Genomic DNA, 19,546 nt, shown 5'->3' with positions numbered 1-19,546 from the left:
TTTAATTCAATAACCGCTAGATTAATTTACATAATTTGGCACTGAGAGTCCTTTCAAACATTTAGGAAAAATTTGATGTCATTTAAATCATGAAAGCATTACCGGTCTTTGAAATAAATGGAATTCCATATTAAATTGGGCGGTCACTTCCACAATAGAGGTTGACATGGGTTATTTATGGTACCTTAAAGGGACTAAAGAATTACTGGAAAAATTCTCAACAGATGTTTCCCAACAATAAAGTATTTATTTATGACACTGCAGTTGTAAATCTTGATCATTTTTCGGTGTTAATATTAAAATTGGAATAATTCAAAAACTAATCATTTTCTTTTGATACGAATTTCATAAATATGTTCTTTGAATTAATTGTGAATTATGAGTGTGCACGGATTTTTTTTTTTAAATTTTGGTCAAAATCAATTTTTTAAATTTTATGGCTCCGATGGCCGTTTGCACCGACATTCCTTATTTTTAAACCAAGCTAAAAAACAATTGTTGCTACGATTTCAATAATTGTAACCAAGGTTTTAAGCTCTTCTAAATTTTAAACTACGACGGTGCAAGCGGCTATTAATGAAGTGATACGGGAAAATTGATTGCACACGTTTGAAGCCTTATATGTATATATGTATAAAGGGAATGTAACCCTAAAGTTTCGTAATTTTTACTAATTTTTTAATAGGGTTAATCGTACATTGCTCCAAAATTACTTTCATTAGCTAAGGGAATTCCTCGGGATTTGCACAATTTAAGTTTTCCTTGTCCATTCTTCATTTATGGCAATATCTGTTTTGAAAAATAATTTCATACTCTTCAATCAAACGTGTCCGCTCAATAAACCAAAAAACAATAATTTTTCTTCTGAGGTGCCTGCACAAGATTTTCTACCTGTGTTCCAAGTTTTGACGCCCTAATCCAGATCAACGTGATCAATTCAGATATCCATTAAGTATAGCAAATCTTTCTCACTACATCCATCCAGTTTCTGTTTAATGATGACTCAGCATGTCTCAGAATCATTTATTGAATGTATTTGTGATGTGATGTTGACATTTTCGCCACCCAGCAGTTTTATTTAGCCTTTTTAAGACTGATTCATTCCATACAATGTTTACTACTACGTTATCTATTGAATACTATATTCTAACCTTGTAACTCAACGGAGTGATACTGAGTAATGAATTCTTCCAAAATGTTTTGATACCACATCGCTGTTATAGATACCTACTTCAGAGAAAATTTTGGAATGTAATGGCAAATCTTTAAAAAAATTGAGATTTTCTGTATTCCACATCCGCATATTTTCTGAGTTCATATACGAGATGAAACCAAGCTTCATCGCTGAGGTAGGATAAATCCACGAGATCATTGTTCATTATCTGATTGCACCAGTGACAATAAGTAATCTTCTTTTCATCATCTGGTGTCCGAAGTTCTTGGAACATCTGCATTTTACACAGATACAGGATCAGATGCTTCTTAACACTTTTCTGACATGACATCTTAAAAACCTTGGGGGTCACCATTCTTTACATGACTCACATTTTCAACACTGCCAGGTGTTCGTTTCGTTGGTTTGCTACTTCCTGTTTTTTTTAAGTTACCGGTTTCACCAAATAATTTACCATATAGCTATGTATTTATAAAATGTATCTCAATTGCTGCAACATTATGAAGACATACTTGAGTTTTATATATCCATTGGCCACTAACGTGCTGGTTCAATTAGGTGTATATTATTGTTATTGTAAACGTTGAACGTCCGAAAAGTAAGTGAAACTCGGAACAATCATCGCTATTTTTAAAAAAATTAAGAAACCAGAAGTATAGTTGCACAATATTGTCCTGTCGCACAATATATTTTAATTTAACGATGTCAGAATCACTTTCGTTATTTCTCATTATCATTTAAAACATCAAATTGCTCTTTTAAGCTGTCGAAATGTACAATTCCTGTTGTGAATGTGGTACGCTGCCTTTATCCACGAGACGACGTTCATAAATTATCGCCAAAAATCTCACTCATCCAGTAAAAGAAAGTTGAGTGAATCAGTCTTTATAAATATTAATAAGCCTCTTAGAAAAATGTTCTTGTGTTTCATTTAATGCGATTAGTGATCGATTTTACAATAATTATGTAATATAGGTTTTACACAAGTTACAAGTTACAAATAGGTAAGACGAGATAAATGCAACAAGGGGAATTTTATTGCAATCACAGTCACATAATGGGAATGTTGTCAAGTTTTGTAATATTTGCATCAGAATCGATAAAACTAGAACATTTTTTTCCTGACGTCGCTTTTCTAAACTGTCTGTTTAAATTTGTACGATTTTAACATTTTAACTGGTTTAAGAAATTAACTTATCAACATGTAGATAAGATGAAAAGGTAGCAATTAAACGTTGAAATGTCTTCATTAAATGTATTTTCACTCCTGTCACATAATTTACTGAAACTGATATTTCCTGTTCTGTAAAAGTGCGAAACCGCTTTTGTGGGACCAAACTTATCAAAAATCATAAAAATGAATGAACAAGTAGTAACACGTTTCACGAATGTAAACATTGCCCAACACAATTAAATATGGACTTTCCAAAGTGGATTTATCAAAGATCAGAGCGCCGCACGAGCACCATCTAGTGAAAGTGGAGGCAATAAATTACGAACCAGTTTAAATAAGAATTAAGCTTCCTCAACATGGGTGGTTCTGGAGGAACGGTATATTGTACTGCACACTATACAATTTTGTAACGAAATAAACTACATATGTATTTTATAAAAATAACTTTATTATGCGAAAATGCAAAATACATGAAACCACAACGAGACTAGTTTCTATCGTGTAACTATATGGCATATTTATAAATGAATGAAATGACTAAACATCACAGAAGTTTACCACGATTTCAAACTAGAACCCGAACCCAAACCGTACCCGTGGGACCCTAGCGAAATTCCGGAACTCAGTCCGATACCGTGGCCGATTCCATATCCGCCGCCATATCCGCCGCCATATCCACCACCGTATCCACCATCCAGAGAGATACCATGTCCGATTCCTCCAAGACCGATTCCTCCGATTCCGATGCTTCCAATAGACGAGCCGATGTCATGACCGTGTCCGATCAAAACAGGCACTGGTTTCTTGACGTACACTGGATCAGCGACTGGCACTGGTACTGGTTTGTGCACAGGAACGGCCACAGGTTTAGGCACTGGTACTTTGACGGGATACGGGACGGCAACCTTGTATGGGACTTTCACCGGGACAGGGTACGGCTTGTCGACTGGATATGGGATGTGTTTTACTACTGGCACAGGGTAGGGCTTGGGAACATGAACTGGATAGGGTCGGTCCACCGGGACTGGCACTGGATGCGGCACCGGCACTGGGACGTTCTTGTGGACCGTGACTGGATACGGCTGCGGGACAGGAATTCCCACTCTGTTTGTTACTGTGATGTGTCGAGAAACCGACGATCCTAGATTGATGTGTCCCAGTCCAACCCCCGATCCCAGACCGATTCCCGATCCCAGACCGACTCCTGATCCTAATCCTATTCCTGATCCTAGAGAGGTGGCGTAGCCGCCTCCCAGACCGTAGCCGCCTCCCAAGCCGTAGCCGCCGGACGAGATGAGCCCACCGGAGTGACCACCCGATCCTAGAAGTACTCCAGACGACAGTCCATGGCCCAAACCGATGCCACCGTGGCCCAGACCCACACTCCCAACACCCAATGCCAGAGATTCTCCGTAGACACCACGTTTCGTGGTCTTCTTCTCCTCGGCAAGGGCGGCGGAGATGCAGAAAAGGACGACAAACACCTGTAAAGAACGTGAGGTACTGAAACTGAAACTCGCCTGAAACGGGTAAGTACTTACGGTGGTCTTCATCATGCTTTGTTTAGAGGACAGCCGAAGACTGGTGTCGATTAAACGAACGTCCAAAGCTTTTATAGGAGATAGAAATCATAAAGTACGCGTGTTGAGGGGGGCTGATGGCTCATATGCACAAACGAGTTGCCTTTCTACAGAGTACTCCCGAAAGATGGACTACTTTCAGGCTTACGCAACACCGGTTCAGCACGTGGGACCGGAAGATAACCACAGACGACACATTTGTTGAGAGGGCGTGTACTAAGAATATTGGTCACGCCAGCTCCATCACCTACGGTACCTACATAACAGTTTCAAATGTCACACAATGATACACTTTTCAGTGGCAATCAGTGGAATTCCAAAAGTAACAGGCATGGGACTTAATTATCGGTGTTTCCCAACATTTTCATCGAAACCTTCAATCGCTACGTGCGCGATCCAATTTATGGCTATTAAGAGAAACCCCCAAGACATAACGACATTGCAAGATTTAACACTTTTGTGCGATTTTTCTATTAAACAAAATAACTTTCTAAGGCTGAAATATTTACAAGATGACCAAGTCGTTAACATGCAAATCCTGAACCAGTTCCTTATCATTTTAAACAACAGTCCGATGCAATAATTTGTAAAGTTTATTGGCAACATGGTCAAAGACAGTTTTCAAAGAAATCACTAGGTTCACACAATTATCCTAGTTGCACAACGCAAACCTTTGGAAATATTTAACGAACCAAATTAACACTTCCAGACAAAGAACTCTTTAAATCATTTAAAAATTTTCTAAGAAAAATGTTATTGAAATTATTTTAAGTGAAATTACAATAACATCCTTTGTCTTCTTGTGCAAATGTTTACAAACACTTTATTTGAAATATTTGGCTGGAGATTGTAGAGAATTACTTTACCACCGCAAACGCTTGGAAAGTGCTTCCACCTGCCACTTTTCCTGCCAGATAAGTGAATGCTAGCTTGGTCATTAGATGTCTCTCTAGAAGCAGTTTCTATTTATTTTGCAAACTAGACGACTGATTTTATTCTATCAATTTTAATTGGTAGTAAACGTCTATTACGTAAGTAATAATTGTCAGTTAGTTTTGTTGCAGTTCGTTAAAAATTTAGTGTTTTCAGCATGCGAAATATTTTGAACTTTCTGCACCGATTTCTCTAATTTATCAAAAATCAAGTTATTGCATTTTTGATTTATGCAAATGTGTCGCATTTCTGTCCGATGGTCTGCTTCTGTCAATAAAGCTTCTTTTTAATGTCAACGTTCAAATTTTAGTTTGTCATAATAAATTTGCTCGTTCGGCAATTCTTGCATCAATCTGAAATAATAGTGTTGACGTTCTGGATTTAGAGAAACTCCAGATTTTCTTTCAACATACTGAATTAATTATTAGTGGGTACTTAATTATGCAAGCTTTTCCTTGGTCCCAAAAAATATTTGATTTTATTTTAATTAATGGATATAATACTTTCAGTTCCCACGTTTGCACCCACTCATTTATTCAATAATTCAGGGATGATTAATAATTTGATCAGCGATTGGCCGCGCCGCTACTAAAAATATTATTTTAAGAATTGATTGAATTTAACGGGTTCGGGGTGCCTCCTTCTCGTCTACAGTCTCTTACAGTCTATTATTACTTATTAAAAGTTCGATTGACTAATTACTGGTCTAGTTCTAATTTATAATTATCAGTTACTATTTGAGATTTTAATTAAAACGTTCTAACGTTTAATGGCTAGGGGGCTGACTGCAAGCCAAGTTCATAGATCTCTTTTAATTATTTTCAAATTAATTACACTCATCTAATTTTCTTAGTCAAATTTCTTTCTGCTGCTGAGGTAAAAAAATATTTTACATGTACAGTCGCGAGCATTAAATCTTGGTCGTGAAGGTCATTTTGAGATTTCCCGTTACCGTCACAAATTAAAATTTGCCTGATTAATTACGGCCCATGTCAATAAAACGTCAATAAAAAAAATTGTCAAAATTTTATTCTAAACATTCAAAATTATGGCCCCAATATCGTATTTTAACAAAGTAAAAATTATTTCGCTGATAGAGACGCATGTGTCAGAAGCTAGGATGGCATCCCAGTTGGGATTTCCAAAAACATGACAAGATCTTGACAAAACAAGACAAACAGAGTTTATTAGAGTTATGCCCGTTTCACATTAGAGCACTTTCCGTTGCGTCCCTTGACGATCAAAATTTATTGCTCGCGACAGTACATACAGGATTATTCAGATAAGAATACTAATTTACCTGAGGGCAGTTCACAACCCAAAAATCATCAATCAGGGATGTCTTTGCGATATTTATATTATGTAATCAAGCTACTTAAAATTTTGACGTTTTCATGACATTTCACGTTTTACTGGGCTTTAAATTACGAAAAAACTGGCCATTTCGAAAGAACGGCAAGAAATTTGAACAATACATAATAGTAGTTAGTAGTACTTACCTACTTATCTATTTAATAAACTGTTTGAAATTATTTTCCTCTAATCATTGTTGTTTTAATTTTGACGTATTAACATGACAGGATGTCAGTGTTGTGATGCCATTATTTCTTTGATTGAAAATAGTTATTTTTTGTATAAGTGTTTTAGATAGCATTTTATCCACGCAAGAATTTTTAATCGCGAGTGCGAACGCACGAGCGTTTAATATTCTTAAGTGGATAAAATGCGACTAAAACACGAATGCAATACAACGTTTTATCCACAATTACAGCGATTTAAAATCACAATCGCCAAAATTTCATCTCATGTCATCAAAAAATGATTTGACATTACACTCTGACAGCGGATGTCACCTCAAAAATCATTGAAATTAACTAAAAAACATGGGAGGTGTTGAATAGTCGCAATTTATTTTTGATTGTTTATCGACTCCATTTGTACAAAACGCTGTGTAAGTTGGTGAAAATGGAAGAAAGTGATCCTGTTCGATTGATTTAAGATTGTATTTTTTCATTATTCCACTAGTGGATAAAGTGTTACTTTATACGGTTCATAAGTGTGGATAAAACTTCAATTATAAGGTAATTGTGGATAAAAATATTTTATTTAATAAGTTATCAACGTGGTATTGGTAGACGTATTTTTGGCTGCCTATGGCCCTCAGGTAAATTTGTATTCTTATTTGAATTACCCTGTATTATTTTTCCGATAAATGTTTTTTTTAATTTGTTATTGACTAGGAAATAATCATAATTATGAAAATACAACCTATCGGGTTGGCAGCTCTGTATGTCAAAAAGCTTGACATTTGTTATTTCATAAAAATCTGCAAAAGTTCAAAATAAAACATTTTTGGTCAGCCGAAAAACCTAATACAGGCCTCGGCTTCGCCTCATGCCGGAAACCTAGTTTTTGCGCTGTAAAATACCCCTACCGTACTTTAATGTAAATAATTATTTATCCCGTGGCAAATGACACTGGCAATTTCTTTATTAATATAATTTAATTTTTTATTAAACCATGGAGGTTACAAAAACTCTCATCTCAAATCTTCTATGGGATTCAAGTCTGGATACCTACAGGTAAAATATTTTTCAAAACAGCTAAACATTTTAAGAGATGTAGATTTTTTTTATTCAAATTGTGCAAGATATCTTCTTCTCCATTAACGTCATCGTGAAAATCTCCCTTTTCTTATTATTTCAGTTATTTTTCTTAAGATTTTTTTTTGTAAATGTACTTTTTCTCGTGATTAAAAATGAAACAAGCTATCGAACGTTTCTCATAAGGAAATGCAAGAACTACTCTTATTTATGAAACCAGCTTATTTGCATCAAGTGACACGTTCAGCATAAATCATTATCACAAAGGAGTAGGAAGTAAGGAGCAACCTGTCCTAAAAGTCGGGCACATTTACTTTCTTTCTTGGATGTTACTTTCGTTCGATTTTTATTAAGACATGGCGAGTTCATTGTCATGACTCATGACCCTCCCAGCCGGTTTCATAATCGATGACAAACCGGGTTCTCCTGGAGGCGGTATTATTTTAACGTTTCCATATAATACTAAACGATACTAAAATAAAGCTTCGTTTATTTATATTTTGGAAAATTTCGATTACATAATGTACAAAAACATGTTAAAACTCGGAGGAAAGTTACAAAACCGTCGCTATATTATTATACAATCTGGCAACAGTGACTATACAAGTTTCTACAAAAATAAATAATCATTTTACAATGTAAGATATAATCTAGGATGTATTTTAACAGTGGTAAATCTAACCTATTTGGTTCACACCTTTGGAGCTCACAAATTGCAAAGTCTTTTTGATTTTCTACCATTAACTCACTAAATCCACCAAAAACACTCCAACTTGGTGAAAATGCTTACTTTTTACAAATAAATTACTACGTGTACACAATTAGGCTAGAACGGGGAAACCACCCGAAGCTGAGTGACCAAAAGGTACAGTAAACTGTATATTATCAGTGAACTGGGGGCCTTGAGGTTGCAATTGCAAAGCCGTGGGAGTAGCGAATTGTTGTCTGGTCCTAATAGGTCTTGGAGGATTAGGCGTGCCAAAGCCGATTCTGTTAGGCGGCAAGTACTCATATCCATTTTGATCAACTTGTGGAACTTGCGGAACGTTCAGCAGAGGATGGTTGAAGTCAATGCTACCAGGAACCAAGCCGATCGGTGGTATTGGCTGAGCAGGAGCAGGACTGGGAACCGCAGCTGGGATTAGATTGGGAGCAGCTTGTATCGGGGGAAAAACAGGAACTTTCGCGGTTGGCCTGGGTCTGGAGCGACTGCCAGAGTACCCGATGGAACCCGAGCCCAAAGCGTACGCCCCATTTCCAAGATCGACAACACCGAGTGATCCAGACCCGAGGAAAACTGCGCCTCTGGAAGCCGGTATGTTTGCAGCTGCGGCGTTCACCGGGGTGGCTGGAATCGGCATACGCGGCAGTACTGCGGCACCGATTGATTGGGGAGGGATGTACTCTTGGCCTTCCATTACCGGTTTGTCGAGAGAGTTGGATTGAATGATGGCAATTTGTGGAGGTGGGAGGTGGCGCGGTGGTGGCAGGTCAACTTGTAAGTTGTAGTCACCGGTGTTCACTACGTCAAATGGAAGGTAATGGTAATTGTGTGGTCTTGATAAAGGTATGTTAGCACCTTTCCATCCTGAGGGCGAAAGGGTCAAGTCGTCTGAGTAACCGTGGCCGAGGGTGACAGCATCGAAACCTCGCTTGGATTTTGAGATTCTGGCCCCCTCTGATGCTTGCAGGCCGATCAGAGCTACGAGAGCTATCAGTTGCTGAAAATATTAGCAATTTATTATCTAATCAAGTAGCACCCTTGCTTAGTCAGGAAACAGAAGATCTAGAAAAGTTTAATTTATTAATTTATTTTTCTCTTTTCCACAAGACAGAAGGTGATCAAATAGCGAAAAAGTGTAAATAAAAATATACTTTTCAGCTTTACAGAAAGAAGCCAAGTTATATTTTCAAAAAAGGAGTTTTGAAGTCATCATTTCTACTTTTAAGAACTATGTATGATGACTTCTAGAAATTAGTCCTTGACTAATTTATATTCACTTTTTAAAGTCATAGAATGTAGATGCTTTAATGTTAGATCTAAAACTGATTTTTACGCAGTTGGTTGTTTTTGCTACCATCTTATTTCTACTACAGAAAAAAGTAAATAAGTACATATATCAAAGCATATAACCAAAAAAATATTATGTTCCAAAAAAATATTATCAAAGACGTCAGCGAAGAACAAAGGATTTAAAAACATATGGCCTCATTTGAATAATCCACCCGTAAATGTCATTGGATGGTTGCCCCAAACCCCCCCAACGAATATAAAAAATTGTTTTAGTTTGAGATCGGTTCATAGATGAATGAGTAATTGTTATCAACATTTGACCGAGTTACCGTTTCGTACTTAGGGTCATGAGTTCATGACATAGCACTATAAATCACAATATCAAAGTTAGGTTATGTAAGAGTGTGCCACACGTTTCTGATGCTTTTGGTTTTCATAGCCCCTCTTGATCGTCCATTTTTAAAAAATACGGCAGTTTCAAAACCAAAAATCCTTTAAACACAAAGAACTAAACCTGATTTTTTACAATTGTACCCTCACTGACATATTTTTATTTTGCTGTTAGCTCATTTTTGACGGTTTTATGCAAGATCTTCCAGATTTTGTTAATATTGGGTGATTCAAAATCGAAATGATTGTGGATAAGTATGGCAACTATGTACGTAAATCTATGTGGCAACTGTGTGGGTGGTGTATAGTTGACATTTGTATGACATTTCATATGCGTGCATTTGATTTTTTTATACCATTGCACACTGACTTGACAATTTTCAAAATTGCGCGATTATGAACCATCGAAGAAATCTATCCTATCTAGAGAGTTGCCACATATACTCAATTTCATATAAATGTGCATCTAAGCAAGCCATGAAAATCTGATTTTCTGTTGGTAGTAAAGCTAAAGCTAGTGACTTTAACTTTCAAAGTTGCTTGCTCTGCGCGAACCCGATTTGACTAATTTTTTAGTTTTTGTTCATTTTAACATTGCTGATTTCAAAAGCAATATTACGTCTTTTTACTGATTAAATTAAAGTAATTCTTATTTGTTTTTGTCTTTGTATTTTTACCAAGTAAAGATTTATTGGACATGACCTTCATAAATGTGACTTTTGTAATGTAACTAAATTAAAGGTGCTTTTACAAATGCACAGCTCACTTGATGAACATTTATATGAAATCAATTATAAATCACCCAATTCGAAAAAACTTGTGTAGCCTAAGCTTTATTGTCACTATGACTGGCATTGAAAATTTTTGTGACAGAAATTCTGTCACGCACAATAAAAATCAAAATGCCACCAGTAACGTTTTTGGCATCCATGTCAAAAATTCCAATGTTGGGTTATAAATATGTAAAACCTGTTTTACAGCTAATGTCAGTGGAATGACGACGACTGGCGAAATTCCATGGCTGTGACTGTACTATTGCGATCATTTTTCTGTCATAAAAAAATTACTCTAAATCATGCTTTATTGAAATTGTCACATATGAATGATGAAATTGTCAAAGTTATTTACAATTTGTCAATATGAGTGATGATAAAATATTAAGTTCATAGTTTTTATTTATTTATTTTCTATTTTTTATTAATTAAAACCTCGTTCTATTCCATTTTTCTGATTTTTAAAACTTCTTGAATGTTTTGTCGGTAAATCTAACATTCACATTTTCAAAATTTACACAACCATCAAAATTAAGGTATAGTTTGGGTGCCTTGCGTGATCCGTTATCCGTGGTGCGTTCACAATCGACTCTTCAACGCCTACTTTCAGGATAAATTTAAATGAACACCCGATACTTCTAGAAGAGTTTTTATAAAATACTAGAATTTTTAAATAGTGACAAATCATGAATTCAAGTAGATGATACTTCTAATGGCTAATTAAATTAGGTTTAAGCAGATATCGAAAGTAGCTTGGTTGTCACCTTGCTGCTACAACCTGAGCAAATAAAATACTTCTAGTCACACCTTTAAAATTATACAATACAATTTGTAATTTATGCTTATTTATTAGGCTTCTTCTTTGTTATTGCATTGTCACGGTGCCGTATCACGATTTTACTCTTGCAACAAAAAAAAAAAATCCAAATTACGACTTCGAGAGCAATTCGAAGGTTCCATTATCTATTCAAAGCAAAATGATTTGTGAAAAAATTCTATTATTTTCGACTTGGTTTTCCTTGACCATTATGGTTACATTTTTTTGTCCTCTTATCTCATCTACTTCAGACATTGATCCAAGTTATTGTGTTGTGATATGACAATAATATGCGTGAGAAAAGGAATTGTATCATTGAATGGTAATCGATAGCGTAATCGTATGCAAGTTGGAACCATAATTTGTAAGCAACGCAATAATGGTTTACGGTGAGTATATAACTTTTCATCGAATTGGGTCACAAATTAAGTAATTTGTGAGCTGAAAGGAAATATCACTCAGTATCTATTGTTTTCCATGGCAAATCGTCTGGTTTAATGATCGGAAAGCACTTTTCTTTTTTACAAAAGTTACAATTTTAAATATTTCATTTCCCATAACAATTCAAATAAATAAAAAAATACGTATTTCATTAATTGTTACGAAATGAGCTACAATAGAAATTTCAGGCATTTTGATTCAATAACCGCGATAATTAGATTATTTTTGACGAAATCAAACGATTAGAGAGTGCAACAATGAAACAGAAAACTAGTTCTAGAGTTTATAAAAAATTTACACCAATTAATTTTTGTGGAATGTGATAATTACACATTTATTATACGTTGGTTTAAGATGTATGTTAATTTCACGACTCAGAAAAGTACATTATGTAGCAGTAAGTAAATTACATGAATGAGTGAATTATAATGATACGAGTAGTTATGTCAACAAAAAATCCGATCGCTTTTACTGATAAATGAGTTTGAATAAAAAACAGTGAGAAAGCTGCCGGCAAAATGAAAAAAAAAACTCTCACTAAGGAAACAAGCAATTAATATTTGTTACTATTTTTTACTATCAAGATCGCGAACATTGAACTATTGATCTTCGCCAATAAAAACTGGTTCAAGTTCGTTCGTGAAAAATCACTTGACAAGACCACCACCGTGCAATCCTTCACATTTTCCTAATCTGTACGTGAATCGCTGCATGTGATTGAATGCACTTACGCGACTGCAATGAGCCGTATTAGGAATACAGATCAAGCAGGAATGAAAGTAAATGCAATACAAAAGCGCAACAATTTCGGGATCAATTGACCAACATCAATTGTTGCAAATTGCCACCGAACAGAGTACTGATTGTTAAGAAACCACAAGTAAAAGTAAACGTGTGTCATTTAAATGTAACACTTTGCTGCGTTTAATTATTTTTAATTACAAAATGGATTTTAATTAGGAGTTGAGGCGATGTATTAATTTGCGGTGGATTTTCTAGAAACACTTAATTCGTGGATTTTACAGTGATTAAGCGATGTGTCAATAGGCCAAAATTCCGACTCGTCGTTGTGAACTTGAGAGATGAGTTACTTTTACTTTAAAGTTCAAGTCTTGAAGGTGATAACCCAAATAACGGAAACAAATCGGCAATATCGACGATTTCTGCATCGATACTCCTACACGACATTTATCCTCTGCACAAGTGTTTTTCAGTTTATTTATAATTTCTATTCAAATCGATTAAATCGACAATCTCCTCCTACAAAACACACGACCTATATTTATTATCGTAGGTTTATTTATCTGTTTATTTATAATAATTACTCGAGAACGATCGGTATGTTCACCTTGTAGCACTTTATTCCTAGGATTCCTTTTGTTTACATGTTTTAAATCATGTTCCTTTCTACTCGTTTCTTTCCTCTTGTTGCACTTTTTATTCATGTTCGTTTCGGTGACTCTCAGCAACTCCAACATCCTGTAAAAGTGTCTGCATATCTTTGCGAGAAATTGAATTGTTTCACTCGTTGATTTTATTCGCTGTTTGTAAAAGTAAAAAATGATAATTGTTTGAGGACCGTTAAATTAGAAATAATTTTTGTATTTATTTCACTCCGCATTGGCACTTCGCATTATAAATGCACTCACTGAAAATTGTTTTACATAATTTCTGCATTCATGCAGGGCTAATTAACGCAAAGATTTTGATTAAAGGAGAATCGTGACGAGAAACTGTCTTTCTCTTCACACTTATCCGTAGAAATATGAACATAATTCGAGAAACTATAATTAAATGGTCACTTTTTATCGATCATTCCAAAAGAACACGCTTCAACTATTACTTACATAAAGTGCTTACCGGAATACTAGTTATTAGTTCCATTACGTCTACACTTTTTGCAGACTACCAATTTCTAGGTACCATAAATTTTGTAACATTTTTGTCACTGTGACAAGACGAAACGGTTCAAGGCCGATGTTCAAATCGTAAAGAATTCACAATTTTCTTTTAATAAAAAAGTTTCTATTGTGTGGCTTAATTAGTAGATATCCATGTTTAATTTGATTCGTTATGTGTTCTTTTTTCTGTAATTAGACGATTTGCGCTTTGGAATATTGGCCTTGTGGGTTAATGCGTGCGTCTTATACGAAGAACAAAAAGTTTTGTTTGCTGTGGAAAATTTTTGGTAATTACTGTCCCGAATGGATTTTCAGGGAGTAGTTATGACTCAGGAGTTACAAATGTGCTGTGTAAGGTGTTGATAACATATGTTGGTTATTGAATTCTATTAAGTGTTAATTTAAATTTGAATGTTAATTTAATTTTTTTGTGCCACACAGAGGCCATAGATTGCAAAATTAGTAAATATTAAAAAAAAATCAAAGCAGAAACTGGCAATTAACTGCTCAAGTTGATGCAAACACTTGAAAATACATATCTATCAATTGCAAATTCACAAAATTATTTATAAAAATTCAGTTAGTGAAAATTTCAAAATGAATTAAAAAAAAAGGTCAAATTCAAAATGGCACCAACACAATGCTTATTGAATTGTCATTTTTTAAAATTTGCCTTAAAATACTTTAAGTGAAGAATCGGGTGTTCATTTAAATTTCCGGCCAGAGCTGGCGTTGATGAGTCGATTGTGAACACACTACGGATTACGGATCACGGATCAGCTGTTTAAATTTTACGTTTTTACACGAGTGGTGTGTTCACAATCGACTCTTCGACGCTAACTTTGACCGGAAATTTAAATGAACACCCGATACATCTTAACCTACTACTTGCATTGTCAATAGGTTTCACCCAAAATTGATTTATTGAAATGAAGTACATAAATGTTCTTATTGCAAGAACAACATTTTAGAAATTTATATTTTTGGAGTAATATTTTTTGATAATTCAGATTGACAATCTAAAATTTAACCTTAACCCAATTAGAGCAATCGTTTTTAGATGTATTTTGCTATTTCCTGTCACACAAATTAGCAAATGTTACCTTGCTCCCTCTATGTACTTAATTAATTTTTTTCAAATATAGTCAAACGTATTTTTAAAATTTCTTATTTCTGTAATTTTACTGAAACGAAAACAACAAATTTAATAATTTTGACAACTTGTACATATGTATATACTTTCCATGTCTGTATTTTTCTTGTAATTTTTTAAATCTAATTTATTGGTCCATAATACCTATATAAAATATGATTCAGACTGTTTAACGACTTTTCACGAAACTGAAAATTTCATTAAACATTTTTTTCAAGTAGAACATGCGTATAATATCACGCGTTCAAATGAAATTCTGGGCTGGGAAGGCGTTGGAAACCGTCAATTGTTGTGCTTTTTTAAAGTGTAAATTAATTGGAGCATGTTGACAGCTATCCTAACATTTAGAAACAATTTTTCTTTCTTTGCAATGTTTTAGATTAAAAATAGAACAACTAACGATTCCTATTCTTGAAGCAAATATCTAAGAGCACCCTTGCTGAGAACAGACATGTTCAATTATGTGCCGATTAAACATAAACAAATGTCATTCGTGTCAAACGGCGGGAAATTCAAACTTTACACTGTTCTGAAAGGTTTACTTATTCCAACGCCTACTCAACCCAGGATTTAATTTGAACGCATGATATATTACTCGGTAAAATCATTGAAATTATTTTAAAATACCGTATTGTCGCCTTGAACGTTTCTTACCTAATGATTTATTAACAATTTATTAATAATTTACAAATATGAACGTTAAACGTGAAATAGCGTTTGATTCTCAAAGGTGCTATTACAGAAACAACCAAACGTTAGCATTTACACGAGAAGGTACTAAATAATTAAATCGAACAAGAAATTTATCTTTTTCGGTTTCGAACATTCCGTTTGATCCCGACAATCCTTACACTGGATCAATTAATTTCCATTTCATCCAATAAGGAAACCTGAACCGTGCAATTGCAATAAATACGGCGCGACAGCAGAACTGCATATAATAACCTGCCCGTGACAGATTTATCGAAAAACTGGCCGACTTAATCACTTCCGAAAGAACCGAGCGTCGGAATGAAAAAATGTAAAAAGCCTTCGAGATACTTTTACAATTTTACTGAAAAATCACCGCCGATTGAGGCCACAACACGTGTAATTATATTAACTGCGAAAGAACCACTCGACTAAGCGAAGCGTGAAAACGCAAAGGGCACAAGCACAGGTTAGAAGCACTGGAAGAGCACTCGAGTTTTTGCGAAAAAAGAAGAAAAAGAAGAGAGACACAATAAAGTTGATTACCGTTTTCATTGCACTTGTTAACACTTCAAAATAGTCCAACTACAAATTGGAAGAGGCTTATATACCCCTTCACTTTTATCTACACTAATTGTCGGTGGAGTATAGAGTAGACTTGTGCAGTGGTCGTAGTTTATAATGGTAGGGCATTGCTCGAAGTTGGCGTCGAGCGCTTTCGCTCGCTCCACCCTGTTTGTTAGTAATCCCGAGTCGTGTGGCCACGGATTCTTCCGGTTACCCGGATTAATTAATCAGCATAAGGCCAATTAGAATAGAATTCGGATGCAGGAAGCGATCGGACGGGCCCGAGGCTTGTCTTGTGCTCTGCAAGATTTTTTGTTTGCTTTGCGTAAGAGCGTTGCAGGAGAGGCACCAGCTGTTGTCTCACCTTAACACGACACAATCATTTATTTAAGCGGACGAGCAGGTAGCGATATTTACGGTCGAAAGGTCACATATTTGGTAATGGTGCTCCCGCTGATCAATTGGAAAATTGAACGGCTTTAAGAAAAGTGTATCTTTGAGAGCGTTAGTCACGTGCGGTCACGGTCATAAAACCTATTTAAATGAAATCGTGATTGGCAAGTTATGCAGCTTTCTTCTAATAACGGCAAGAAATTTGGCGTTTCTCTACGTAGTGCCGTTAATTGTCTCTTTTGAATTGATTACAGGAACTGTTGACTGTAAATATTAAAACTGACATAGTATCGTAATTTTGGGGGAATTGTCAAATGGTTTGTCGTAGATATCGTGCACTAAATATTTTAGATAATTAAGAGTGCTTACGTAAAAACTTTAAATTAAAGGCCATTCATTAGGTAGACAAATTTTTGGAATGTTGAACTTATTTTATAATCTTATAAATATTTCAAATTGACGGCTGAAAGTGTAGCGTTGCCTTAAATAGAAAATTTTTTGTGTGGATTTTTGTCAGTTAGCTTGGAGACATTCTTGGGAAAACCTGTCAGTAATATGATTCTGAACATGTGAAAGGATTTTTAATTATTCACAAAAAAAACACAACTGCATTAAATGAGATGAACTGTTGTCAGATTTATTGGCAGAACTAGATGGTCATCATGTTTATAAAGAAAGAAAAAATATGTATGCTAAATTCTTCAGAAAATAATGCTTCGGAACTTGAATAATAGATTGTTAAAACTGTTTGACAATTAAATCGTTGACTTTTATAAATAGAAATTATTAGAAATTGTTTAAAGAGACAACTCTAGTGGGTATCACTTGTTAGTAATGCTGTTTGAGTACCAGCTGACATCTTAATAAAAACGTATATGTAGTCGTAATGTCGTTTAAAAGTTTCTAGTCGGAGAATCTTTAAACAGCATATGATGTATTGTTTTGTCATTGGTTCATTTCATTTCCTCAATAAACAAACCACGAACTAATTGTTGTGATAAATTAATTCATTTGTCACCAAAATCAGATAAAATCCTGACTAAAATCCATTCATGTTCACTTCTTAGCCAATAACAAAAGGCTTTGTGATGGAATGTCGTTTTGCTTTAGAACTATGAGGTTATGTTATTTGAACCTAATTATTTTTTCAACGTTGCATTTTGATTTCTTATTGATAATATTTTGTGGATTTGTAAAGTAATAAATTATATGTGCATTTTCAATTGAATGCTGGTTCAAAAAAAACATTTAAAATGGAATTCACGAAGTTAGTCTATTATTATTAAATTCGAGGAGAAATTTTTTGACGTAAATGCAACTAGTGGCTAGTACCTACAATTTTTCATTAGGAAAATTTCAAGGTTACCATACAATTGCACTGGATAGGTGTATCTCCAGATGCGTAAAGTTTTTGACATGACTACAGTCGTCATGTCAATTCCTGATATTTATTAATTTAGGTTTTGTTTTTCTAAGTTTCAGGTTATAAACAGCGTCAGTGTCTAGTAAGTACATTGTTGTCAGTTTTACTAGTTTGCAATAGAAGAATACTCAGACAAAGCGGGAAATTCAGCAACATGTTATATTCAATCAAACAGTGTGTCCAACGATAAAAAAGTAAAAAAATAAACAAATAAATCATAGCCTCCCATCATGCCAAAACAAAGGGAACGGTGTTTATTTCCCTATTTGTGCGCAATTACAATTTTATGAATAAACCAAAATTATTGTTAATTGTTAATGGTTATTAAAATTTTAAATTATTATAATAACACCGTTTATGCGGTTTATTATCAATAATTGTCATAGCTTTGCTGTTCGAGCAATTATCCTTTGAAGTAAGACCGAGACACTAAAAAATAATTAATGATAAGATCAATATGGACTTGGTAATCGTGATAATAATTATCTCAATTATCTAACCTAGCTTTGAACAAGGTGGAAGGACAAATTTCACGATTATTCTTAAATTCTGATTTTTAAGATTTAGTTTTCGGAAGATAGTATATAATTTCCTTGGGTGGCAATTCGTAATTAATTAATATTCCAGTTTTAGTTTGGACCCGTTGCTTGTCCGAAATTGATCTGTCGAAATATTGTTACGATTAGAAATATTACTTATTCTAAATAATAAATTGGCTAATTGAGTTATGAATGGCCATGAAGACGTGAAAGTTTTGATCAAAATCGTTAATATCGATCGGTTTCATTTATTAAACAAATATTTTTTTCTTCAAGGATTCTAAATATTTATGTTAATCTGTGCGTTCGAATGCAGAACAGCCTGATTAGTAAATTGATATGTGTACTAAAATCATATAAAAATATTTATGCAAATATCTAATGCGGTTTTATTAAACTTAAACTTAAATATTGAGGTGAAATAGTAATCATGATGGTGTAAGGAATTGTAAAGCTTTATCAAAACATATTATCAGTGGATATTTTATTTTCCTACAATCAAAATTATATCGGATGTTCATTTAAATGTATTAAATATATGTAGGCGTTGAAGAGTCAATTGTGAACGCACCACGTATTACAGATCACAATCTAACCTCACTTTCTGCGTTGTTTGTGTTTTTAGTGTACAAACTTAAGAGTGGTGCGTTCACAATCAACTCTTCAACGCCAACTGTGAGGATAAATTTAAATGAACACCCAATATCTTTTTTTACTTTCAATCGAACTAGCATAGCAACTGTAATTTACCTAAATTACATCAAAATATATAATTTTCAAGAGAATATTCGGTTCAACTAACTTACATTAGCAGAATATTGTTCCATAGGTTTGGAGTGACACATGTCTTTGCGAAAATTGTTTTCATTAGGGACACAGATTTTTTTTTCAAATTTTCGCTTTCATCTAAATATTGGAATCGTGTAGCATTCGTAATTCTAATATTTTACAATTTAAGGAAATCTACATTTAGAGTTTTTA

General features: G+C 34.4%; 2 protein-coding genes across 2 annotated transcripts; both read right to left on the bottom strand.

Moving 5' to 3' along the window:
* Positions 1-2,776: 2,776 nt before the first annotated feature.
* Positions 2,777-4,043, bottom strand: LOC138134082 (uncharacterized). Its single transcript, XM_069052153.1, has 2 exons — positions 3,890-4,043; positions 2,777-3,832 (listed from the first exon to the last, which is right to left on the bottom strand). Exons 1-2 carry the CDS (start codon positions 3,902-3,904, stop codon positions 2,903-2,905), a joined length of 945 nt encoding a protein of 314 aa, XP_068908254.1. The 5' UTR covers positions 3,905-4,043; the 3' UTR covers positions 2,777-2,902.
* A 3,891-nt stretch (positions 4,044-7,934) lies between these two features.
* On the bottom strand, positions 7,935-16,344 carry LOC138134084 (uncharacterized). The gene is made up of 3 exons (XM_069052155.1): positions 16,190-16,344; positions 9,044-9,185; positions 7,935-8,986 (listed from the first exon to the last, which is right to left on the bottom strand). The coding sequence occupies exons 1-3, from the start codon at positions 16,196-16,198 to the stop codon at positions 8,286-8,288; spliced, it is 852 nt and encodes a 283-aa protein (XP_068908256.1). The 5' UTR covers positions 16,199-16,344; the 3' UTR covers positions 7,935-8,285.
* Between the last annotated feature and the right edge of the window lie 3,202 nt (positions 16,345-19,546).

Source organism: Tenebrio molitor, chromosome 6, assembly GCF_963966145.1.
Source record: "Tenebrio molitor chromosome 6, icTenMoli1.1, whole genome shotgun sequence".
In the NCBI taxonomy this organism is placed as follows: Eukaryota; Metazoa; Arthropoda; class Insecta; order Coleoptera; family Tenebrionidae; genus Tenebrio; species Tenebrio molitor.
Note: the sequence above shows the minus strand (reverse complement) of the source record. Positions and strands in the feature narration are given on the sequence as shown.

Excerpts from the sequence above, each read along its gene's own strand:
- LOC138134084 (XM_069052155.1), bottom strand. Across the intron at positions 8,987-9,043 it reads TTCGCCCTCAGGATGGAAAG|TGAACACCGGTGACTACAAC; the intron begins GTGCTAACATAC and ends CATTTGACGTAG.